Source organism: Empidonax traillii, unplaced genomic scaffold, assembly GCF_003031625.1.
Source record: "Empidonax traillii isolate 1590-97213 ecotype Southwest subspecies unplaced genomic scaffold, ASM303162v1 scaffold949:size228964, whole genome shotgun sequence".
NCBI lineage: Eukaryota > Metazoa > Chordata > Aves > Passeriformes > Tyrannidae > Empidonax > Empidonax traillii.
The window spans coordinates 187,201-213,048 of NW_020956142.1; the positions used below are offsets into that span (position 1 = coordinate 187,201).

The 25,848-nt window shown below is 40.2% G+C and overlaps 1 protein-coding gene across 2 annotated transcripts in view; it reads right to left on the reverse strand.

Moving 5' to 3' along the window:
- Window positions 1-20,539, reverse strand: part of THBS2 (thrombospondin 2) — a 33,539-nt gene extending 13,000 nt beyond the window's left edge. Inside the window, exons 1-14 of one of the 2 annotated variants that reach the window (XM_027903251.1) lie at window positions 20,460-20,539; window positions 19,272-19,346; window positions 17,790-18,346; window positions 16,223-16,307; window positions 11,044-11,237; window positions 10,106-10,246; window positions 9,757-9,853; window positions 8,379-8,549; window positions 7,374-7,550; window positions 6,246-6,419; window positions 5,675-5,802; window positions 5,417-5,569; window positions 4,358-4,576; window positions 1,683-1,790 (exon numbers count right to left, since the gene is read on the reverse strand). In XM_027903251.1, coding sequence (XP_027759052.1) covers window positions 1,683-1,790; window positions 4,358-4,576; window positions 5,417-5,569; window positions 5,675-5,802; window positions 6,246-6,419; window positions 7,374-7,550; window positions 8,379-8,549; window positions 9,757-9,853; window positions 10,106-10,246; window positions 11,044-11,237; window positions 16,223-16,307; window positions 17,790-18,346; window positions 19,272-19,341 — 2,274 coding nt within the window. In that variant the 5' untranslated portion in view covers window positions 19,342-19,346; window positions 20,460-20,539. Of the gene's footprint in view, window positions 1-1,682; window positions 1,791-4,357; window positions 4,577-5,416; window positions 5,570-5,674; window positions 5,803-6,245; window positions 6,420-7,373; window positions 7,551-8,378; window positions 8,550-9,756; window positions 9,854-10,105; window positions 10,247-11,043; window positions 11,238-16,222; window positions 16,308-17,789; window positions 18,347-19,271; window positions 19,347-20,100; window positions 20,152-20,459 lie in introns of those variants that run through there. The other variant, XM_027903252.1, reaches the window with a different exon arrangement.
- Between the last annotated feature and the right edge of the window lie 5,309 nt (window positions 20,540-25,848).

Consider the following 25,848-nt stretch of genomic DNA (forward strand, 5'->3'; position numbering starts at 1 on the left):
TTCATTATTTTTTCAGTGGACAAGCTGTACCTACACTGAAGATCTTGGTGGTAACAGAAAGGCATCTGGACAGCCTGGTTCACTGTCTGGTTTTGTGGTTTTGTACAAAGCACGTGAATTGTGCGCCATATATCACAAGAGCAACAGGGATTTTAAACTGGATCTGTATTCAGATACTTAAATAAAGGCGCATCACTGGTAGATGTATTTTTAAAAAAAAAAAAATCAGAACATGTTGCAAAATTAGGCCAAAGGTAGCTGCATTTTATAATTTTTGGATAACAAAAAAAGACAACTAGAACTGTTACTCTGACTTTTTTTGGAACAAACTAGTGTCATTATTTTCAATTTCATATCACATATTTAGATTTTTCAATTCAAACAAAGATTGACTTTTTTTGTTGGTTGTGTTCTTCTGCACATGATAACAAAAAGTTTTATAAAAATTAAAATTAAATACTCCCATTTACCAAAAATATTTTTTTTCCTGAGACCATTCCTTTTAATGGACTTTGGAAAATTTTCTTTCAGTTTAGTCTATAATTTCAAAGACTACCAGAAGAAGAATGCTTATGTTTAACATATCCCCTAATTAGAGATGCTCTTTTGCACAGGCCGAGAAAGTACTCAGTGTGGAATGCAAAGAACAAAATCAAACTAAAGCTGTGGGAATGAGGGCTACATAAGCATCATTGAATCTGAGGAAGGTCATAAAGAATAAGTCTTTAAATGACCTCTTCTCTGCTAACACACACAAAAATTTACTAGGAAATAATTTTTTTAGTACAATATTTTGAATTCCCCGGGAACACATTTTATACAATCAAGATATAGAGGCAAATCAAAATTTTATACTGCTCACAAAACAAGTTCTGGCTACAATTTTAAAAATACGCATACTAAATCATATTACTTTATCAAATTATTCTTTGGAATTTTTTTTTTTAATTATTATTCCAAATAGAGAACCCATGAGCATAACTCTACACCAGTTTTAACCATTTGAAACTCTAGAGCATCTAGGCTCCCTCTGAAGGGAACAAAGAGCAACAGTAAAATTCTAAAACCAATTCGCTCATCCTTACTCAGAGGATGAGTCATTTTCACTCAAAAGTCAGAGGGAAGCCCACTCTGCAAGTGCTTCTGTCTTTTTACTGGATATACAAGGACAACAGTTTTAGATTAACTGGCTATCTTTTAGGTTTTGCAAGTAATTTAATTTTAGTCTTTTGGGAAAATATGAAGGAAAGTAGGAACCAGGCTAGGTATTTCCTTCCATCATTTCCCCTTGATGCTGGCTGTGTTTATTTTTATTCATCATAACATGTTTCTAACAGATCTCATATATAATATTTACCAGCTTTTCAAATACAATAGACCTGTCATTCTCCCATTACAACATAAAAAATCCAATATCATTTTCCATTAAACTCTTTTCATGTACATAACTGAACTCATATCTTATACAGAGAACATAATTCATCCCCAGGTTCCCCAGGCTGCTTTGCTCTGCACAGTGCTCCTCTCTTTTGATTGAACACAGCTTTACTCTGCACTACATATCTTTCAGTACAGAAGAACTCAGCTGAAGCTCTGAACAATAAGGTTCACATCTATTGTAATGGTTTTCCTTAAAACCAGATGTTTAGGTCAAATGTATTGCAGACAGACACATATCTTACTTTGTCATCTTCAACACCATCATTGTCATCATCCTCATCACAGGCATCTCCTCTGCCATCTTTATCAAAGTCTTCTTGGCCAGAGTTAGGCAGAAGAGGGCAGTTATCCTGGCCAAAATAAACAAACAATACATTATGTTTACATTACGTCAGAAAAACTTGCCTGGGCAGAAGAGTAGATATGGTACACCAGAGACTATAAAACAAAAGCAATCAGTCACAAACACTTTTTAAAGTGCCTGTTTGTTTGCTGCCAGAGATAGTAGTTCATTTGCTGTTTTCATATTGTAAAGTAATTGAAATGCATCTGCAAATCATTCTATTTCTCAGCTCCTATTAAAATGATGTTTCCAGTTAATTTTAAAAGAAACTAGCAGAGAGCAAACATACCACACACACAGACGTGCACTCTTACATCAACTTTTTATAGATAATTCATGGAATATGTTTGAAGTTTACATAAAAAATGTGCAGGTTTGGTTGCCAGAAAAATAAAGATACAAGCCAGAAGAAGGTCTTCAGAAATAGTTGTTCATATGGAAAGTTACTGAAATGGAGTGGTACACAGCAATGAAGGGGAACACTGTAAGAAAGGGTCTTGAAAAAAGTGTCTTTATACGTTCTGCGAAACAGTAACTTTGCACTCCCATGGCTTTGAAACTAACAGGCAAATGTATCTATTTGTATCAGCTTTGTAAAGAATGACTATTTTAAATGAGCAAGTCTTAGGATATAATGAAAAAACTAAGAACTAGCTTGCCCAACTTTTAAATTGCATTTCTTTTTAAGATAATGAAATCAGTTAAAACAGATTGCAATTCTACCACTTGCTGTGAATAAATACATCTATAAAAACACACCATTATTCTCATTTTTATTCACATTTCACATCTACCTCAGCCCAACATTGAATCTGTCAATAAATTGCAGAAATATCTTCTTTGTAACACATACTTCAAAAGATAATATTTTAGTAAGATTCCTAGGTTGGTTTTCAATCTCAGTGGTTCTAACAGAATAGATAATTTAAGAAAAACAGAACTGGAAAATTTGTGATAAAAACCAAAACACAGAAATTTTTACCAAATACCTGTGAACAGTCTTGATTGTCCAGCTTAACACTGGTTACCAGTGATACATGAAAAATTTGAAATTATGAAAGAAATTAATCAAGACACTAAGTTAATTTTCAACCATTATCAGCTCAAAGAAAGAAGCTTTTTTAATATCGAAGGATATATAAGGACCTGAAAATATGTGGTATTTGGGGTTTTTTTTTTCGGGGAGGTTGGAGGGGTCCCCTTAAATTAAGTACTTGTGTCTATGAGATCAACATATATAATATAGAAAACACGAATCAATCTTTGGAAACAGTTTTTTTTCTGAATGGGTTCAGCATGTTGGATTTAATAAAAACTAATCCTTTGTGTTACATCATGGGTCAACATGTTGCAGATTATGATGACAGGAACTGAAAAAAAGGATATATGAACTGCAATAGCCAAATTGGCCGAATCCACAATGAACAGACATCAGCTACAGTGAGGAAGATCAACATTTGGGGCTCAAATTTCCATCCATATCTGAAACTCTTTGGCTGATAGAGTCCAGATTCAGAGCTTCAAGTGGATTACACAAGTAACTTATTCTCTCAAACAGCCCAGTTTCAAATTTTCCTAGTCTCTTGATCTGTATTTGTTTTAATCACTGTAGTGGTTTAGGACTCAGTCATTTTTGCATTCCTTTCCTCATTTTTAAAGCAAAAGTTATTGTGCTAGAACTTCATGAGGGTTTAGAGGTAGATCACTTTAACATGAAGGAGGAGGACCCAGGGAACACACCACGGTGGGCACACATTGCTAAACCTACATGCCACCACTTTTAGGTTCCCTGATGCTTATTTTCTCCTTGGTGTAGTAATATTTCATTTTTCTCTACAATGGCACAGCTGCACAACAAGACTGGACAAGTCCCTCACTAGATCTAGAAGCCAATGGTGGCAGGCAGGTCATTCCCTCAGGGAGGGTCAGAGCTGGGACTTCACATCTCTGAAGGGTGAAGGAGGCTGAATCTCCTATCCTCTCCCTCTAAGCTTTTGCAATAAGGAGAAAACTCTTCTGTCCAATTATTCATGTTTATTCCTCTCTTAGGGTCCTATTGTCAAAAATTATCTCACACTCTGAATCCAGTTTTCACAGAGTGTGGTCTGTTTAACTCTTTTAAAAGGAAGGGGTAGTTCAAGAAAGGATTTAGAAGTGTAGCCCTTACATGGCTGTGTCTTGTTAAAAGCTTTTCACGTGGTATTTCACACCAACCTGGGCCACAGATTCCTGTTTAGTTTTCACTAGCTGTATGCTCCACACCCATGCTTTAGGCAGCTCCTGCTCAGTGTGCTAACTCTCTTCACAAGCATCCCAGTCTTCCATGTATTCTGAGTAGGAAGAAATCCAAAGCAGAGGACTCTGGATTTAATTTTGAGAATCCTTTACTAGATCTTACTGGATTGAGTGAATACATATTTCACAGCATCTCTTAGAAAATGAGAATGCTGTAACAGTCAAAAGTCAATGAAGCAACCACCAGCTTCATGAATTAAAAACATTACTCACAACTGTTTAAGAAAAAGAGAGAAAATTTTGTTATCACATGGCATTTTATCAACCTTTTTCACTTACCTTCACACAGTGGTATGTTGCATTAGCAGCACAGACCAAGTTATTATTAGGCCAGCCATCCAAATCCGAATCCTCCCCACAGATGCGTCCATCGCCAGCATAACCTGTCCTGCATTCACATTTGTACATTGGATCACTGAAATGGCCCAGATAGATGCACTCAGCAGACTTGTGGCAGCTGTGTGTCTTGTCCTTGCATGGATTCTCAGGTTCACAGACCTGTAAAAGATAGAGCATATTCACTGAAGCTTGATATTCACAGCCAGCTGTGTGGGCCTCACCTTTGTCAAAATCAGGCCAGTTGTTTGGAGGCCTGAAGACAGGAATTTTGCTTTAATTGTGAATCGCACTGCTCTGTCAGTTTACAACTCCAGCAAATGTGTTCAATGAAAAAAAAAAAAAAAGGAAAATTTGGACATTATTAAAAAAGCAATTAAAGCGATTAACACTTTCAGAACTCTATCTGCCTTCTTCCAGATGTAATTAATCCCCAGAAATTTCACATGTAGACTTCACACGTTGAGCAAACCACAGATTGATTCAATAGCAAAAAAGAGAAGGCATCCCATCATATCCATTTTAATGTTTCTGTTTCATCTATCTAACTGTAGTCTTCCACTTCCTGCCGTCTTTCACCACTGACAGGCTCTGGCCCCATGGAATTGAGGGAGTGAGAACATCAGACATATATGTCCGATGACACTGGCATTAAATTGGTACACTTTTGAAGAAGACAATCGTAATGCTTTACTTTCCAACCTCCAGAACAGATATACACACCTCAGGGAAAGAAATGCAAAGCAGGGAAATGTTTGCTCCTGGAATTTTAGACTCATTTGGTGCAACTGAGCAGATGTCTAGGGAAAATAAAACCCTTAAAATGTCCAACCCCAAATTCAGTGTTTTGCTACTCAAATCAAAAATAGTCTGAACAGCAGTTATCTATTTCAAGTTATTTTTGTCTGGTACCCAAGTTTATCATATGCTGTCATTAACAGATATTTTCAGTTGAGAATTACTCAGTTTCAAAGCCATTAAATTCTCTTCAACATCACTTACTTGCTTCTCTGTCTTGGCAACTTCCAGCCCTACTCCATAGGGCTGACTTCCTTTATAGCGTGGAGGACAAGGCAAGCAGTGGAAACCTGGATTTGTGTTAACACAGCGATGGACTTGATTCACTTTAAAGCAGACATCTGACACAGCTATACACTGCAGGTACGGAAAGAAAGACGAAAACAATTAGATGGCTGCATAATTCCTAGATAATGAAAATTTCATGGTGATTTCCTAATGTTAATGGAAACAAGTCCATACCTCATCAAGATCCTCACAGACAGTGCCATTGCCAAGGTATCCTGCTGGGCATGGCCCACATGACCAAGACCCATCTGGGTAACTGTTGCATTCTGCTCCAGGAAAGCAAGGATTTGACAAACACCCATCTGGCAAAGACACACAGAAGTGTAAATTAAGTAAGGAGGGTAAAAGGCATTTAAAATTTCATTTAAGAAACAGGTGTTCTCTGTTCACTAGCTTAAATAACACCTGATGCAATAGACTCGTATAAAAACACTTAGAATTAGGGTTATTAAGTGCATTTAATATACTATTGATTTAATATAGAAAGACTACAGATTGGTACATCCAGCTGAACACATTACAGCATACTGAATCCCTATTTCACAAATGAATACTTGTTCAGGAAACGTCAGTATCAAGAATATATATAAAATTCCACTAAACAGCACCCAAAATAGTTAAATGTCCCTTACTGAAACAAAGGTATAATTAGTGGATTTCTGTAGTGTCAATTCATAATTACCCATTAAAGAAATAACAGCATCAATAACTATTCAGACTGACTAACGAATGACTATATACCAACCAATTGGGCAATCCTTCTTATTGCACATATCATGCTGCTTGGTATCTCCCACACATGGCTTTCCTCCATACTGCGGCTCTGGACTGTTACAGAGACGAGACCTCTCCCGAATTCCTCCTCCACAGGTAACAGTGCAGGCAGACCACGGAGACCAAGGACCCCACTGGCCATTCACTGAGAGATGCAGAAGAGAAGAGCATAACAGGCAATATACTGGGGACAACATTTGGTGCCAATGACAACAGCCCTTTCTTCAGATCCCTGACTGGAGACAGTTTCTCACTATGTACATAGAAAGATGCTGGCAGAGCTTTGCACCGAGATAACATTATTTCAGAAACAAACAAACAAATGAAAAATACCCAACTGCTTTATAGGTATTTTTTGGCCAATAAATAAAGACAGCACGCCATGCCAACTGCCATGGTGTATTTCTATTTAAGCTGATTAGAACCATTATGATGCCTTCAAAGCTCCCTGCTAAGTTTTCACATTGTACAGAAAGCAAGGTGGGACCACAGGATAAAACTTCTGCCAAGCCAAATATGAGATAATGTCTTTTTTTTATGACAACAGTAAGGTTTATGCTCAGTAAGGTTGCAGCTATTCTTGTTTTGTAATACATTTATCAGTGTATCTTCAATAGTACTTCTTCATTCAGTACAAATAATTTATTTCAATGATGCTTCTGCATGTTTAATAGTGGTAAAATTCTACTCATCCTGTTGTCATTAATTCTGAATTTTCTTGAGATACAAACACCTTTGAATCAAATTGTCTGTGCTTTGTACTGAAAAAAAAAAAGCCAAAGATAAAGACAATGGTATGCATCCTTAACTAAATAAACTTTCACTAACTTCACATGCATAGATAGATCAAAAAATAGATGAAGTGTTTTTAGATATTTAAGTACTATTGGGTTAGAAGACTGACACCAAATTATAGCTTGGAATGTTTACAAAATCTCTGCATTGTTGTCTTCATTTTCAAAGCACCTTTTTGTACTATTTAACTCATAATCCAGAATTATATTTGCCATCACAGAAATCACTGTAAATAGATCGAAATAAAGAAGAAATTCAACTGGAATATTATTGTGTCACTTTTGATTCAAGACCACAGACATACCTGGACATGGAACCTTCTCACACTTTTCTGTTTCACGCCCATTTCCTACACAGTTTTTCCCACCCATCTGTGGAATAGGAGAGTTGCAGAGGCGGATGCGGGTGATATTTCCTACTCCACAGGTAACTGAACAGGAAGACCAGGGAGACCAGTGACTCCAGCCACCATCTTGTCGTACTGTCAGAGAAAAGTGCAAAAGTCAAGGAAACAGCCCACTTGCAGCACTAATAGAAACTCACTTGTGAAGTTAACCTTCTGATGAGCCTCTCACTACATTTGATGTATGTCCAGTCCCTTTCCTGTCACTGTCATTTACAAAGCCCAGCATGCCAGCTCACGCATTCAAGTAAAGCTTTCTTAGGAATTTCAGTGGCCAACATATGACTAAAACTGATTTTAGGTATTTAAAATAAAAAATTCCAATAAAAAATTCCAATAAAAAACCCCACTTGTTTAAAATGCACATTTGGACGTCTAGCAGCTTCAGCTGATAGATAATGTCATGGTGCTATATTAACCTCAATACAGTAAGCACCAGCAATAACATTAACTACACTTTTGGAATATGATCCCTCTAAGTGCCTTAAATATAAAACCAGTTTGATATTTTGCAAAAGTCTTCCATGATTACTGCATTCCTAAACACAACTCAGCTAATGGAATGGGCCAATAACCATGAATGAATGGCAGATCTAAACATGGCCCTGTATGTCATGATTATGGATGTTGTCTCCAAACTGAATTCCAGCAAGAGACTCCAGTTCATAATGTTGAAGAAAGGATCATTCACTATCTTTCTGTTCAACAGAGCTGAGCCCAAAATGAATATATCTATTAAATTGTCAGGAAAAAGGATGATTATTTGAAAGGGGGAAGATGACACAGAATCTAATCACAGCTACTTTAACTGTTCATATATGAGTGTTTAAGTACGTATTGTCCTGGCTAAGCTTGGTTTTGCCTGTCCAAAGAAGTTTTTAAAAGGGGAGAAATTTTATTACTTACTGCGATGGTCACATTTCTTAAAGCTGCACATCCTTGTCTGGATGTGTGGACCTGTACATGCGCTCCTGGTGACATCACATGACCTTCCTCGCATCTGAGTCCCAGAGCCACAGGTAACCGAGCACTTTGTCCAGTCTGACCACGGTGACCAGCCTTCCTCACTGTCATCCGCTGCAGAGTAAAAGGTAAGAAAAAGTGCTTAGTTTCGAAAGTTGTTCTGTTATCCTATCCAGAAGATTTTCACTTCTCTTTTTCTGTAGAATATGGACTTTATCATTTAGATCTCTCCTTTTCTACTTTTGCTTTCCTGCACTGCCACTGAAGTTAGGGAATTATGATTTAATATAATGAGAGGTTAGTCCAGATAAGAATCCTGAATCTTTATGAACTTGTGTGCAGTGTGTTTGCACAAAGCACTGATCTCTAGAGGAAGAATATCTTATCTCTAGAATGTACTAAGCCAAAAACTCGAGTCCTAGCTGCCTTTGACTTCAGAAGATAGGTCAGTATGATGAGATGTGGCCCCATCTTTGAACACTAGATAAGAGTGAACATGGTTAAGAGCACATTGTAAGAATATGCCCTAAGCTCTGAATGGGCAAAAAACCTTCTAAGTTTATTACAATGCATTTTTATTTAGAACGTCTAAGCAACCATTTTCTTCTGTAACAGACCTGTCTGGCACAAAGTGAAACACAGTGATCCCACACTGAAGTCAAATAATCAGTGAAGTTCTTAAAACTACTGTCACTCCAAAGACCAGTTCATGGTCTATGATGCTGTCACAAATGTGGACCACACTGTCCAGGAAGTCCAGGTTTATACATAAAGCAATACACCAAACAGAGAACATATGACAGAGAAGAAATAAAACAGAGTAACAGAATGACAGTAGAGAGGAAAAATAATTTGCACTCTTAATAAATATTGCATAAAACTGCATAAAACTTTTGGTCTGAAACTTAAACATCCTCCATAAAGAGTTAAGAAGACATCCTAACTTACGTTAGTCTGTTTTAACTGGTAGTACAGAAAAGAAGCAATAGGGGACAGTGCTATTACAAACCAACAAAAAACAGAATGTCCAGCCTTGGAAAACATGACTGGGGAGAAGGATGTTTTTAATATTTTGTGTCCAACACAGCTAAGCAAGATATCAGCTTAATTCTAAGCAACCAACAGAATCACTGAAGAGAGAGCAACTCTTCCAGAAGGTAACTTCAAGAAGCCAAGTTTCTTCATCTGATCTTTGTTTACATAAATGTTTTATATTTGATCTTACCTGTCTTGACCTCTTAATTGTTCTGCCTTTTCCAAAACACTACTAATGATTTTAAGTATTGCCAAAGACTATTTTTCTCTTTGGTGAAATACTCACAGTGAGAGCAGACTGGGCAGCATTCACCTTCAACAAAAGATGGATCAGCACAGGAGACTGCTGGGCAGGTGATTTGATGGCACACAATTTTAGAATCCTACAGGCAAAGAAAATCAGCTTACTGACCTATGCGCACATACAGAGGCAAATGAAAGTGGGCATCTGGGAAAGTTTCATGTGTGGAAATTCTTTGATTTGTTCTAACTATCATGGACATGGAGACTACTTTTTATAAATATCAGTAGGTCCAGGACAAGATCTGAGTAAGTATGACCTGACCTGCAGAGCTGAGCTGGATTAAATCTGCTATGCATTTCCACAGAGAAGAAGACTGTTTCCAAAACCTTACCTGGCAGGTGCACTTGGTGCAGCTATCTACAATCCAGCTTTCATTATCTGCAAAGACACGACCATCTTGCCAGCAAACCGACTGGTTCTTCAGTGTTTTGTTAGGCCCAATCAATTCCCACATAATTTGGTTCTCTTCAGACTAGAAGATGAAGTAAGTGAAAACAAATTGTGTACTTTGTAAGCAAATTGTTACAAGTGAACAAAATTGAGACACTACTGGATTTAATTCTTCCATTAAAAATGTATATTTTCACATATTTCTGGTACATAAAGAAGAGGATCTCAAGTACCACAAAACTGCACAGCAATTTTTCTATAAATGGTACAAACACAGTCACACAATATTAAGGGAAATCTTTTCTTAGAAGTTTTGCTTTCCTCTAGTATATCTCATTTTTAGGTGAGAAGATTTTAGTCCTGAGACATATGGCATGGTAATAAAATTCTTTCAGAAATAATTAACTGATTCAAAATAAAAAGAGGGGAGGACTTCTGTAAAATGTTGCCATCACACTTCAACTATGAAAATCCCATGCATTTACTTACAATTTAGGTAAGTAAATTGTGTAGCCACTTACTGACGTAATCATAAATGGTATAAGCATGGTAACAATGCTTTAAGAGTACACAGGCAAGGTTGAGATTGCTAGCTCTCAATTTCCAAACCTGCAGTAACCTCTAAGAGGACTGACTTCACGTGTGTACGAGTTCATGTGTGTGTGCTCTTTTAAATCCAGTCTGTGAAAACCAAGCCTTCATTAAAGTGCTATACTAGTCACAATGGAAACAGGACTCCTCTACATCATGTAGGCATACCAACAGGTATACACAAAGGTAATACAGTGATCTCTATTAACTGCCTCTGGTGTAAAAGCAAGAAGGAAAGAGCACTGCACAGCAGGCCTCTTTCAGTTTTTCAGACTTACAGGTACCTACCACTTTTTGGAGGTTATCAGCCAAGTTGTTCACCACAATGCGCAGGCCAGTGAGCTCCGTGAACATTGATCCCAGCTCCTCACAGGAGCGGTCACAGAACTCTGCCTTTCCTGGTTTCTCACCCACATACTCGGTTGTGACCGCAGGGCTCAAGTGAAGGATTTCAGTGCTCTCATTGATGGTGTTCACTTCAGCTGGTAGCAAGAGAAGGAAAGAGAAGAACAACATATACAAAGTTCTTCCACAGATTATAGATCCCTGCTGAAATCACAGATTGGCACCCGTGGGTAGGATTTAAACACATCTATTTTGGCACAGCTTCATGCTTATTATACCCATGAATAAAAGAGAGGGGTTAGATGTCAGCTGGTTCCAATTATAGGCTTTCTCTTTTCAAAATTAAGAGCCAAGCTGTGTCTCACATGGCACTCACTTTAGAACTGTTGGCACTGCAACACATTCATTTATGAAGAAGGCCAACAAAAGAACACAGTATCAAAAAAGCAAACCCATTTTATCCACTCAAGAGACACGAAAGGTTCTGGATTTTTTCATGACCTATCACATTTTCTTGATGCAAAGAAAAAGGCAAGAGAAAGAGTTTTCTTGCAGAAAGTTATTGCCCTTGTTCCATCCATAAACTTCATGGTGACTTGGATCAAATTTGGGCCATTATGCAATTTGGGCTGCCCTATATTGCACTACCTGGTGTTAAGCTCAAAGGAGCTCTTACAATAACAGCTTAATTCTGAAGTGAAATGGAGGTCAAGCTAAGATCAGACAGAATATTTGATTTGTCACTCCAAACACTCCTCCAGCAGGCAAACTGTAATTAAAGTAGGACTTTGCATGCACTATATAGGGAGAACTGGACATGTTCTAATACTATTTTAAAAGACATCCCTGTCTACAGCAAATATCTGAAAAACAGTATCACAAAAGCATAATTTTTAATTAATAACAAAAGCACATAGATAACTAAATAAAACAGTCTGTGTTGTGTTGTGTTGTACACTCAAATTTGGTTTTTGCTATACAGAAATTCACATTGCCCTGTCTCTCAGTAAAAACTTATTTACCCAATTTAGTAATGTTGGAATGGCTCAAGGTTACCAAAAAGAAAAGGCAAGCAAAGGATACAGCAATTTAAAAAGAAAGAATCAGGCCAGGAATGTGTGCCATAAAACACATGATTCGAAACACCCTAATACCATTCTGTGTTGACAAGTCACAGAAGGAGGTAATGCTTCAAAAATATTAAGGGTTTGATTTGGTGCTCTACCATGCAATGTAAAGTGTAGATTTAAATACAGAAGGAATGCAAATGGGAGCAAAGTACTCTTCATTCATTTAGAAGGCTAGAAATAAAAGAACAAAGGACTAACCCATAATATGACATTAAATTATTACTTCTCAACCATAGTTAAAATTATTGGCTTGATGTGCTTTTAAACTAGCTATGAAACATCTACCATTAGCCAAGGTCTACAAAAAACTATTCACAGTTTTCCAAAGTTGAAATAATTGTCCAGCTTCATTTACAGGATGAGAGAAAACCACATAGCAGACCAGAATTCTGTGTCATAACAGTTTACTTCAGCTGCTTTTTGATTCCCTGGAAAGAATGCAATTTTCCTACCACACTGAAACACTAGATTTCTCAGATCCTCCCATAGCACTTCTCAGGTCATTAGTTTCATATTTTTCAAGCCAACATGGAGTGTGCCTTGACCGGAACATTCTGAGGACATTAATAAAGCTGCAATCTCAGCAGGAAACATAAACCAAAACTATGTTAGAAGAACTAAATCCACACTTCCTACTGGTACTTGGCAGTGACTGAAATAAGATGCCTGAGGATCACTGGGAAATCAGTTCTCTGCTGCTGGCTTCCTGCTAATTTCCTAAGGACCACATGATTATCTTTAAAATGAGAAACCAGAAGAGCAAAATTTGAATCCTTTCACATATGCAAATGACATTCTGTCGATACAGCCCAAGAAGGGATTTTATTGATGTTTTTAGGCATGTTTTTGTCATCTCTCCTATCCAGCGCTGCATATACATCCTGCCTAAAGGATTTGCAGCCACCACATTATAGACATACTTTCCTACCCTCAACCCAACAGCAATCCCAAGCTACCATTTCACCATACCTCACATTCTCATATTAGGATTAAAGATACATTGGAAAAACACAGTCCTGTCCATTTTTTGTCCTCAAAGCTGAGTGCACCTCATTGGTAACCGCTGCCTTGCTGTTATGGGACATTCACACACAAACATGGTATCTTTGTGCCCGTACCTCAGCTCAACGAGTGGGCCATCAAAAGGGGAAATATGTACCTTGTGGTCAGTAACAGAGCACTCGTGGTTTTTCACCTGTGGTAACTGTCACAAGCAGTGTCCCCCAAGGTTCAAAACTGGGCCCAGTATCGTTTAACTCATTCATCAATAGCTTGGATGAAGAGGCAGATGCCTTCTCACCAAATCTGCTGATGACACAAAAGCTGGGAGGGGTGGCTGATACCCCAGAGAACAGTGCAGCCCTTCAGAGGGACATCAACACTTTGGAGAGAGGGACAGAAAAGAACTGTCCTGCCATCTACCCAGCTCTGGTGAGGCCACATCTGGAGTGCTGTGTCTGGTTCTGGGCCCCTCAGTACAAGAGAGACATAGAGCTCCTAGAGCAGATCCAGCAGAGGGCTACAAAGATAATTTAGGGACTCAAGCATCTCCCTTACAAGGACAGGCTGAGGGAGTTGAGCCTGTTGTATCGTGAAGACATGGCTGAGAGGGACCTCATCAATCTATAAGTATCTAAAAGGTGGGTGTCAAGAGGATGGAGCCAGGCTCTTCTTGGTAGTGCCAAGCAATAGGACAAGAGGCAGCAGGCAGAAACAGATGCACAGGAAGTTCCACCGGGATATGAGGAAGAACTTCTTCATTTTGCAGGTGACTGTGAACTGGAACAGATTGCCCAGAGAGGTTGTGGTGCCTCCCTCACTGGAGATACTCCATGTGCTTTAGGATGACCCTGATGAAGCAAGGACATTGGACCAGAAGACCTATGTGGCACCTTCCAACTTTACTCATTCTTGATTCTGTAATTAAGCTGGATAGGAAATGTCAGAAAATCAGACATGCACATAACAATCCTTTCAAGTAATTTTGATGGCCTCAAGCCAGTGTGCTCTTAGCTCTCTTTTGTTGCTGCACAAGAAATTTCCATCTTGTAATGTTCTCTTGGTGTGGCAAAGTAAAAATAAAAATTCTGTTAATTGAACAATTTGCTAAATACTTTCCAGGAAGGATAAAACAAAAAAACCAAATCTGTACCATTTATAGGACCTGAAAATTCAGTAGTTGACAGATGTGATAAAAAATACATTAAGAAAATATTATCTGTTGGTTATAGCTGCAAGAGTTGAATGGTATAAGAATTCCTCCTAAGGTGTGTATCAGAACTCCAATTATTCTTTTAGGCTCCCATAGGCCCCATCTTCCTAGGAGAAGTATAGTAACATCCCATTTCTACTTAATAGTATTTCAAAACATTTGGTCACACTATTTCCCTTTGTGGTAATCAACCAATAATAATATAAAAGATTTGTAGGCATGAACTTTCATTGGCTTTCCTGTTGGAATCCACCTACACCTAGAGATCCCATCCACTTGACTGAGACTGTTCTGCCTCTGACTGCTCAATGTGTCCTCAAAGTTCTACCTTGACTTCAAGGACTTTTGTTTCCACTGATAACTGTCAAAGGATATCTTAACTGTATCCTTCGTGAAACCATCCTGTCCTTCAGATTACAATTAGACCTAAATTTTCCCACAGCAGTTCTGCTTCTTAAGCATTTACTTCCACTAATGAAGTTGAAAACTAGTAATCAGTAGTTCTGAGTAATTTGCGAGTACAGAAAGCAGCTTGTCTGGGAAAGATGACAGCCACCGATATGAGGGCATGTCTTCTTGCCTGTGCCATCCAAAGCCACTTCCATTCTAACCCACTTGACTCATTTCTAACACACCATCACACTTGTGACTAAGATCCTGCACCAGGACCCACCTCTGAAACATACGAAATAAGCAAGACTCTTTATCAACATTTAAAAGACGACTAGAGAGCTCAGTTAATTTTTCTAGGCACACACACTCCTACATATAAACATTTATCTTCCTTCTAGAGTCTTTTTATTACAAAATCTCAATACTCTATCCCCCTTTGAAGGAGTCAGGACCTGCTATGGATTAATTTCTGTGTTTTGCATAAAAAAGGAAAAAAATTGAGCTCAGTCTGCTTAGCTGATTTGCTCTATGTCACATGTTTCAACAGAGTGACAGAAATCATGGCATTTCAGACGGCAGGAGTTTCAAACAAAACCCTGAAGTCCCAGGTGGCTTGTGCACCCACCACATTCCTCTGATAGATTCAGTTACCTCTGATTCTTGTCAGCTACAGATATCAGGAAGTAGAAGAGACAGAACCTCCCATGAGCTCGAGTACAAACCTTAGCGCATACTTGACAATTAATCTCCATTCTTTCAAGAGGAATCCAGTACACTCCTACACACAAAGTGCTCCCTCCTGGTGAGGTCAGCATGAACTGGACTAACAAGAACACGTCAGCCTGTCATATACATACTTTCCATATCTCTTCCTTTTATTTCTTACTTTCCTGAGGTTGTTTTGATTAACAGTACTTTGGGATTCAAACCCAAAGCCTCTTTCAGACAATGAAGTTATTGCCAAGGAATTCAGTGTCACTAAGACTGGTAGACTAGTTCATGCACCCACTGCCAGTCAGAAGCAGAATTCAGAAGCAGCATTACTTATCTTGTGCTCAAAGAATCACAGAAAACTCATTGAAGAATGTAGATATTTTTATACATGTGCTTTTTTTTCCTTCTATTTCTAATAATTTCTTGCTCGACAGCTTTTCTCTCAAAAACAAGAGACTCAGAGTTGTAAAACTAAGCAATGTGGACCAAAATAGTAGGCTAGAGAGTAGAAATGGTATCTCAAGATAGCTAAAATTATGCTTCTATTACCACCACAAAGCAATTCATTCTCTTTTTCATTTCAAAGGGATCTGTTTTAGGATAATATGTCACCACTGACATTTCTAATTTTCATAATCAACTGAACAGTATAATAAGATTAAAAAAGCCTTACTTGACTGGCTTCTCTGGCATCCTTTTTTACGTAGAACATCTTCTATTGAAGTATCAAAGATTAACTGAATATTTTGCAAAAGACCCTGTAATAATAATTTAAAAAACAATTAAAAACAGTGCGATCAATTTGGGACTAACTAATAACTGATCTGTCTCAATCCCATGCTACTGACTGGATTCAGCCATAAGTAAATACATTAAAAACAGTCTACAAGACTTTAAACCTGACACACAGAGAAAAAAGTGTTTATGGTTCTGTTACATAAAATTTCAGTACTATAAGCAACAAAACTAGGTAAATAAGTCCTAATAAAAGTTATTAGTCTGCTATGAGCTCAAATCTCCATTTTCATAGTGAATTTTAGACTGTAGTTCTACAATATATTAATCATTAGGTCAGAGCCAACTTTCCTTCACCACTGCACTTCCATTCTTAGCCAGTTCTTCCCAGGCATCATTCACTGCTTCCTCAGTTGTGCTGACACTACCCTGAGACAAAACTATAAAACCAGACTGTATCCATTTCACTTAAAAAAAAACTAAAGAAAAAAATAACTAAAACCCAGATTTTTTTCAGCAACCAGCTTAACAGTACAGCTTCAGAAACAACCCTGAACACAACTGATGGAGAAATTTAGTCAATGAAGCTGTGGGCAACAACTTCTGATGTCCTTGCCAGAACTGGTCACCCCAAGGAACCACTCCAGTATGTCATGCTCTGGTTGAAAACTAGATGGCACAACATGATGAGAAAGAAAGCATTTTTGAAATTTTTGAATCCATGAGTTCCAGTTTGATTTCAGCTGTCAGTGAAAAGATGTCATCCTTAAAGCACTTGGGCCCGATCACATCACTGTATGAGGCAGAAGGTAACTTTCATTTAACAGAAAAAACAGTAAGTTTATAATTGCTTCATTTTAAATGCTTTCTATTAAAAAAAAAAAAATCAAAACCCCCAAACATTTATAGGACCAATAAAAAAAAATTTGTTCCTTTTTTTTTTTTTAATTTTTGTTTTTTAATTTAAATTGAAATGAAATTTTCAAAATGGCAAACCAGGATGTTCTGTTAGAGAATGGACCAACATTACATACTTCAGATCTATTAAAAATTCATTTTTTCTTCTTCTTTCAAATAAGAAATAAAAATATTGATGTGCTCTTATGATTGGGATAAATTTCAATGGAAAAACAGTTCTTCAAAAAATTTCCAAGGAATTCTACAAATCATGCAACAAATGCAATAAATGCAATATGTCTAGGAGTCTTACATCTGGAAAATAAAATGGAAGGTTGCATAGGAAAGACCAAAAATTGTTTTTGCACACTTTTCCTGGACTTTGACTTTGCTTTACCGGTCCTTTGCTTTCAGAAACCCCAAATTCACAGAGCACAGATCCAGCAATTAATAAAAACACACTCTAGAGAAAGTCTCCTTGAGAACACCTGTGACCCCACCAAATCCAAGAGGTGCTAGAAAAAAACCTGCACCTATTGCATCCTCTCAAACAACTTGCAGTTACCTTCTTACCCCACCAGAGACCTCAGCTTCTGCAGGTCACCTACCCTGAAATGATTCTCCCGAATGGATCCTTTTGCCACGTACAGTCTGCTGTTCTCTGCTTTCAGTTGTTCATAGAAAGGCTCCTCCAGGATGAAGCTGTCAATAAGGTCACAGCCAACATACAGGTTGTAGTTCTCTCCTGTTATTTGCATGGTGAGGTTCTTCCACTGTGAGTCAGCAAGGTCCACGTCTTCCAGGGAAATCACATTCTGGAAGCCATCCACCCAATAGATAAGGTCCAGGGTGTTGGCCCGGCCATTGGAAATTATCTCAAACTGCCTCTCACCGATGCCAGGACCCTCTAAAGCAAGGATAGTGCCTCTGGATTGCCTGTCCTGCCTCAGGGTGGCTGAAAGGATAAAGCCCTCATTCTGTCGTATTAGTCTGACAATCTTTTTTAATTTCTCTGGTTTACATGGAGGTATATGGTCAAACCGAATGAAACGATACGCTGGGACAGTGGGGTCTGGACCCCGAAACACTTTTGCTCCAATTGTCTTTCGGTTTATGTTACTGACTTGAAGTAAATCAAAGGTAGTCTCCTCTTCCTTGTCACCATCTGAAAAAAGTTAACAGTGTGTGACAATGTGTCTACAAAAAGTTTTACAAGAAACAACTCTGCACATTAGACACAGTAACTACAATCATATGACAGATGAAAGGACCAGCAGAGTAAATCCAGTACTTTCCTAATTCCACAAACAGAACTTTTTCTACTAGCATGCAAGTGAATCGTATTTTCTACCTGTCATTTTCATCTACGTGACAGTTCTCTCCTTCTTTAAGCACAGATAAAAATACTTTTGATTATATAATCAAATGTGGCTTTTTTATAGCACTATATAGTACTTACTTGTAGATATATATATACACTGCATACCATGTATATGCCTACACATGGATGCATGCAGCAATTTATTCATTAAATATTTTTAATATATATGAATGGAGAAGAAAGCTGGGGCAATTTCTATATTTTGACTATCAGCTAATAAAAATCAAATTATGGGAATCCATGTGGCCACATGACAACAGGAAGCAAGGGATTTGCTTTTTAAAGATTCCAACCAAAAAGTCAGATGTAAATGAGGGTCTGGCACTGTGCCAATTTGCATTCTACTTATATTTGGTCTCTAGATGTCTATTTCTCTGCCTCTGTCTTTTTAAAATGTTTATCCTACTCATTACTTCTGTTTATGTTGCTTTCACCATACATTTCCAGTGCACAGAAAGGTATAATAGCAATTATTTCTGAGATTATATACATTTTGATCAATAATTTTTAAAGACAGCAATTTTTGGATATTCATTCAGGAATCTGCATTTAGCATTTGTAAGATACATCTACCAAAAATAATCCAGGCACTTCTAAAAAAATTCTTTATGATTACTTTGCCCATTGTAGCTCAGGTAAGCCAACATTTTACACCAACTTTTAACTTCTAAAATTACTCTGTATCTAGTTAAGAAGTCTCAGAACTTACCCTGAGCATTTGAGGAAACCCACAGGGTTATCAAGACAGCAAGCCACAACAGCCTTCTCCTCTGCAGCATCACTCCTATGAATAAACCAAAACGTAGTAAGAATTAGAGAAATAATATTTATCAACTTCAAATATTTTAATTTACCTCATGAAATGCCATAAGCAGCAACTATACATATAAAATCTTGTCTGATTCTTGTAATAGTAATTTTTGGGCTATTCTTGGTGCTAGAAATAAAACATGACATCAAGTGAAGGGAAGAGGGATTATGGATGATAAAGCTCCATTTTATCTAAATGCCTTTAACTAAAAAAAATGGAAAGACCAGATGATACTACAGGAGACACAGCATATTCCTAGCTGTACCTTTACTTTGAAGCACAATATTCAGCTAAAAATTTTTGTAGAATAGTGGGATCTCACTAGATGTTGGTTCTGAGTAATAGGGGTACTTTTCAGTACCAGCATAAAAACTTCTCTTTCTTGTGTCTGTGTGTGTATATATATATATACACACATATGTATATATAATTTATTCATTCATGCAGTTCTCCATACCCATCCACAGCCGGATAAAGTGACTTTTAACGTGATGCCGTTTTTGCCGTCTTGCACTATGCAGTTATAAGCCACATAATTGCATTTCCATATGCGTCTGCACTCACAATGAATGGAGCAGAAGCATTCCCTGGAACGCGCAGGCATTCAGTCCTCCGGGTACAGCCAAATCACTTCAGCACTGCCAGCTCCTCACATTTTTGTCCGGACCGAGGAATACCGCCACCTCTTACTGTCTGCACTCTTTGTCCTATGGGGAACCCTTATTACCTGTCACCCCCAGGGTACCACCGCTACACCAAACTACCGTCAGGCGCCAGGACGCCTCCCTCCCCTCTCGCACTCAGCGGTTCCCCGCGGGTCCCTGCCCGGACGGGGGGCACGGAGGTGGCCAGGGCTGCTGCGGGCAGCGGTGCCGCACATTGCCCCCGGCCCCCTGCCCCGCGGTCGCTCCCTTCATCCCGCGCCCCCCGCACACCCGCGGGGGTGGCAGCGCGGGCGGCCCCGTCGAACTCCGACCGGGCGGCCGGCGGAGCGGCCCCCGCTGCCTTCCCCGGCCCCGCTGGGCGGCAGCCGCCCCCCATGGAGCTTCGCTGCGGGGAACGGCACCTCCCCGCCTTGCGCCTGACCTGGCACGGGGGAGCCGACGGTGCGCTGCAGTTCTGCCGGGGCGAGGCCGCTGGGGAGTGGAGCGCGATGCGATGCGATGCGATGCGATGCGATGCGATGCGATGCGATGCGATGCGATGCGATGCTGCCGCCGTCGCAAGTCCCGCCGCGGCCCCGCGCCCCGCGCCGCCGCCTTTATGGGCTGCGGGCCGGGCCCCGCTGTCAATCAGCGGCGCCGGGGCGCGCCCCAGGCTCGCTCCTCCGCGGCGGTGACATAACCCCCCACCGCCCCCTCCCCACCTCGCCTACCTGCGGGGCCATCGCAGGCCCGGGCCCGCCCTCGGCGGGCGGTGCAGGGGCGGTGCGGGAGGCCGGCAGTGCTGCCGTGGCCTACCCCCGGGCAGCGGAGCGGCGCGGAGGGGCGGGAGAGGCGGTCGAACGTCCGTCGGTGTGACGGGGGCCCGAGCCGGGCTCCCCCGGCGCGGAGCAGCCCCGGGAGGCGGCGCCGGACCCCGGCAACGGGGATGTGAGCGCGGCCGGGACCCGCCGTCGGGGCGTCCCGAGCCCGGTTCCCGCGGGCTCCCTCCGACCTGACCTGGCTCCCCCGGGGGCTTAGCGGCACCCGGTCGGCTGAGAGCTCGGTGCTCCTGCCGCCACCGCGGCAAAACGCGTCCTTCCCGAGGGCTCAATTCGCTTTCACTTTTATCCTTTTTATTTGTAAATTGCACAGCTGCCGAAATAAACACCACCCCCTGCAGCGCTACAGGCTGAACACAGAGTGGTTGGAGAGTAGCCAGGCAGAAAAGGACCTGGGAGTCTGGACTGACAGGAAGCTGAACATGAGCCAGCAGTGTGGCCAGGTGGCCAAGAAGGCCAATGGCATCCTGGCCTATATCAGAACAGTGTGGCCAGCAGGAGCAGGGAAGTGATTCTTCCCCTGTACTCAGTGCTGATGAGGCCACACCTGGAGTGCTGTGTCCAGTTCTGGGCCCCTCAGTTCAGGAAAGATGTTGAGGTGCAGGAGCAGGTCCAGAGAAGAGCAACCAGGCTGATGAAGGAACTTTGACACAAGTCCTATGAGGAGAGGCTGAAGGAGCTGGGGTTCTTTAGCCTGGAGAAGAGGAGGCTCAGGGGAGACCTCATCACTCTCTACAGCTACCTGAGAGGGGGTTGTAGTTATGTGTGGGTTGGTCTCTTCTCCCAAACTGTCTCTTCTCCCCCAGTAAGACAAGAGGGCAGGGTCTTAAGCATTGCCAGGGGAGGTTTAGGTTAAATATTAGGAAGAAATTATTTACAGAGAGGGTAATCAGGCATTGGAACTGGCTGCCCAGGGAAGTGGTGGATTCTCTGTCCCTGGAGGTTTTTCAGAAGAGACTGATGTGGCACTTAGTGCCATGGTCTAATAACCGCGGTGGTGTTGGATCAAGGGTTGGAATAGATGATATCAGAGGTCTGTTCCAACCCAGCTGATTCTATGATTCTGTGAAAGGTGAGACTTGCCCCAGTCACCTCCCCCAATCCATTGATAAAGTGCTCAGTGGAGGTCAGTCAGCAGCTCCTCAAGTGAGCCCAGCACCTTGGTCCTGCTGTTCTCTGCAAGAAGCACCATCGCCTTTGATCCCAAGGAAGGTGTTCTGGTTTACTGAAGCATGCTCCTCTTGGGGGGAGCCTTGCTTCCAGGTGATGCAAGTGACACACAAGAAACCTCACTATTAGGCTGATTCCACTCACACTGGGAGGACTGGGGAGTATCTCCAAAAGCAAGGACTCCAGTAACAACTCTTGAATTAAATGGTCACCATACTGCGGGGTGGCCGGAGCAGCTGCCAGCACTACGCTCTGCATGGAACAGGAGAATGGGTCCCTGTGGTGGGTCCACAGAACCTGCCCTGACATGTGGAAATATTTCAGAAGTCAAACAAGAAGACCAGGATCCCATCTGCTGAGTCCTGAACTGGGATTGCAGAATATCTATGGAAGGATTTTTCAGTTAATTTAAAGAGGAATGAATTTGGCTCATTTGCCCTCAGAATCCAAGAAATGGAGCCCTGCCAAATGTATAGGTGAACAAACTTCACCAATGTTAACACACACATACAAAAAAAAAAAAAAAAAAGGAAAGAAGAAAGAGCATAGGAAGTCACCAACTTTGTTCATCACAATTTGAAATTCCAGTAGAAAAAGTTGTTGATGTTTCAGAACTCAGAAGACTTCAAAAGTTTCAATCTGTCACTAGAACACAAAATGCCAACGCAAGCACTGCTCCCTTTCCTTTTGCTATGGAAGCTCCTTCCAACTTGGCTGGCCTTGGCTCTGCAGGGTAGCAGGAGCCAAGGAGCCTTCCCCTTTCTCACAGGGTCCAGGAGACTGAGCCAAGCTAGGAGGGAGAGGGCATTTTGTCTTCCCAAGACATTTGGTTTTCAGTTTTGTAAAACCTCAAGAATTTTAAAAAATAGCTAATGATGTTCACAAAACCTCAAATTCTACTGAGTTTACTCATTGCCCCTGCTATATTAAGACTTAGTCTTTATATCTATATATGTAGCTGTATGGTGTGTTTTCCACAAGACTTTGAACAGCACTGGCACAACTCTCATCAGGAAGCTGCTTTGGGATTATAGTTGGTGAAGAGTGTGCAGCAAAGTGTTTAAGAGACCAAAAAGGTATCTTTGAGATAGTGTGGTGTATTATTTGCACATTCATATGTGAAACCTTTTTCCATATTTAAGTCTGTAAAATGATGATAAAGACACACTTTATTGTGACTGCTTTTAACCAGCTACATCATAACAAAACTCTTGTTTCCATCTCTGTGGGTGTAACTGGAATGAAGGATTGCGATAGCATATTGTTTCAAGCTTATTTGTTTATGTATAGAACAATGACCTTTGAGATGACAGATTTGGTTGTATTCTTTCCATGACTGAGAAAATGCTCACTGCTCACTTTCTTCTGGCCATCTCAGGAGAGGTAATAATCTTCTTTCCAAGATTCCTGATGGAAAGTCTCAAGGAAACAAATATGCACTTTACTTTCCTCAACTAGCCAATGTACACATGCAAACATTGGAATTACATTCACATTTCTCAAACTACCTGATTTTTCAGTGCAAGATGAAGGTGAACAACGATAATTAGAGAGATCTTTATAAAGTCAAATTTACTAACATCTAGAAACTCAACTGAGGTAACAGTAGATTTCATAGTAATGTTTTTCTGTAGTGTTTTACCTTCCACTGTATTTTGCTTCAGACTGGCACATCAGGCATGAGCAGAGATCCTTAACTTCTCATTTCTTTATGCACCTCCCTTAGCCTCTTTCATTCTACTGTTTTCCTTTTGCACCAGCCCTAGGGGCTTTCCACGTTGGATCATGTAAGCATTATGCAAGGTGACGTGCAATACCAAAAATCAGTATGGGGAGTGTCTTGACTCTGGTATGGCACTGTCTCAGAAAGAACTGTGATTTGATGGACCTCCACCAAATATTCCGTGGTTTTGCCTAGGACTTATCACTGACATTCTGACTTAGCTTGACTTAAGGCAAGGCTTGATCTCTGCTACATTAGAAGAAATCCCAACAAAGTGGAATACGCTATACATGCTGAAAATTTTGTTTTACTGCTTTTCTGATAAAAATGAAGCTTCATGCTTTTGGCACAATCCAAAAGACAAATTCAATGACTTTTGCTGATTGAAATTCTTAACAATTTTTTTTCCTTTTCCCACAAAAGCATCCCCACTAATTGAAATGGATCTAATTGCATGAACATGATGAGGAGTCCTTCAGGTTTTATCCTTCAGTCCTGGATGTTCACCTGATGCTGATAAACACTCTTTCTGAAATGCTGTCTCACAATCCTGAAGACTTTTTCATTTTCTTCTTCCTGTAGTGAAATTGGATTCTCATAATTCACTATAGTGAGGATCCAAACCTGAAAATGATGATCTGAGATGAGCATGTGACTCAGTCATTCCGTTTTTTGAATGAACTTGTAGGGACAGGGAGAGACACCGAGGCGTTTCCTCAGACAACATATTTTAAGTACTCCAGCTAAATGCAGATTTTAAGTTCTGGAAATAGAATACACAAGAGAGTGTGAATTCATCTATGATAAAGGAGACAGTTCTTTTGACAAAGCTTTATGAATGCTTTAGTTTAACTTCTGGTGCCAGTTAAAAATGGACATCATAATCAGATATTTAGTTTTCTGCTCTTTTATTCAGAGGGAGAAGTATGTCGCAGTTTTTAGTCGGGGAAGGGTTCCGACCAGCTCGGGGTCGGTTGCTCTCCTGTGATCTTAAATAGAGAGTGCAACTGGCTGTGCGGTAAGCACACTACGTAAGAAAGACATAAGACGCAGGCACAGCGCAGGTAACAGCCAGGGCCGATCTAACTTTATTGCAAAAATGGAGGGTTTAAATAGGGTTCGGGATAGAAGGGACGAGAACTTGGGCGAAGGAAGGGAGGAGCATGCAAATCCTCTTACAACAATAGGATAACAGCGTATACATAATCATGAAGAGGTTGAACAGTGTGTTAACTGGGGATTGGCTTTGGGCTAGAGCCCGCCAAACAATTTGATTGGTTGCTACCTCACGGTAGTTCAAACCAGGGGAAAACTGTAACTCTGCTGGCTTGGCAGAAAGTCCATAAACAAGGAACATAAGATGGGGAGCAAAACCCACGGAAGTACTTTGGTTGGTTGACTTTTTTTAAACCTTCCTAAAGTAATTTCCAGATATAAAACATATCCAGATTCCACGTATAAAATACATCCAAAATGCCCACACACTCTGTCAGAACAAATGGCCATAGGCTGCACAAGCACCAGTTGGTGTACTTTTACAACAAACTTGTCAAAGAGGGAAGTCTTGCTACACACCCATTTACAAACTTCATCTTTACTCAACAAAGTGCTGTACACAAAAGCTTGTGCAGTGATTTCGGTAGCACAACTTTGAGTTTAAAGCTAAGTTTACATTTAAGTGTTTTGCTAAATTGGTTCCTACATGATTTAACTGGTGTCACACAGTAACTTATGAAAGAGCCATAAGTGGAACCCAAGGCTTCCAACTCATGGCTGGAAACTTTAATCTGGAAACTTTTTTCCCTGTTCTTACAGTACATATGACAAAGCAAATATCCATCTACAAACAGTTAACTTTGTCCTTAACCGTTTTACAGAATTTCTGTATTCTTTCCCCACATGTGAGCTGCTGAACGTATTAGCACTGCCAAGTATTTTCAGCCTCCAAAAAGGAACATTCCCCTACCAATTGCAATGCAAATGAGCACTGAAAATGCTCAGTAAATCCCACGTTGTTGCTCTGGATTCCAAAAAAACCCCCTTTTACCAGATTCAGAACTGATTTATTACCCAAAGACCTGCTTTTATTACAACATTTT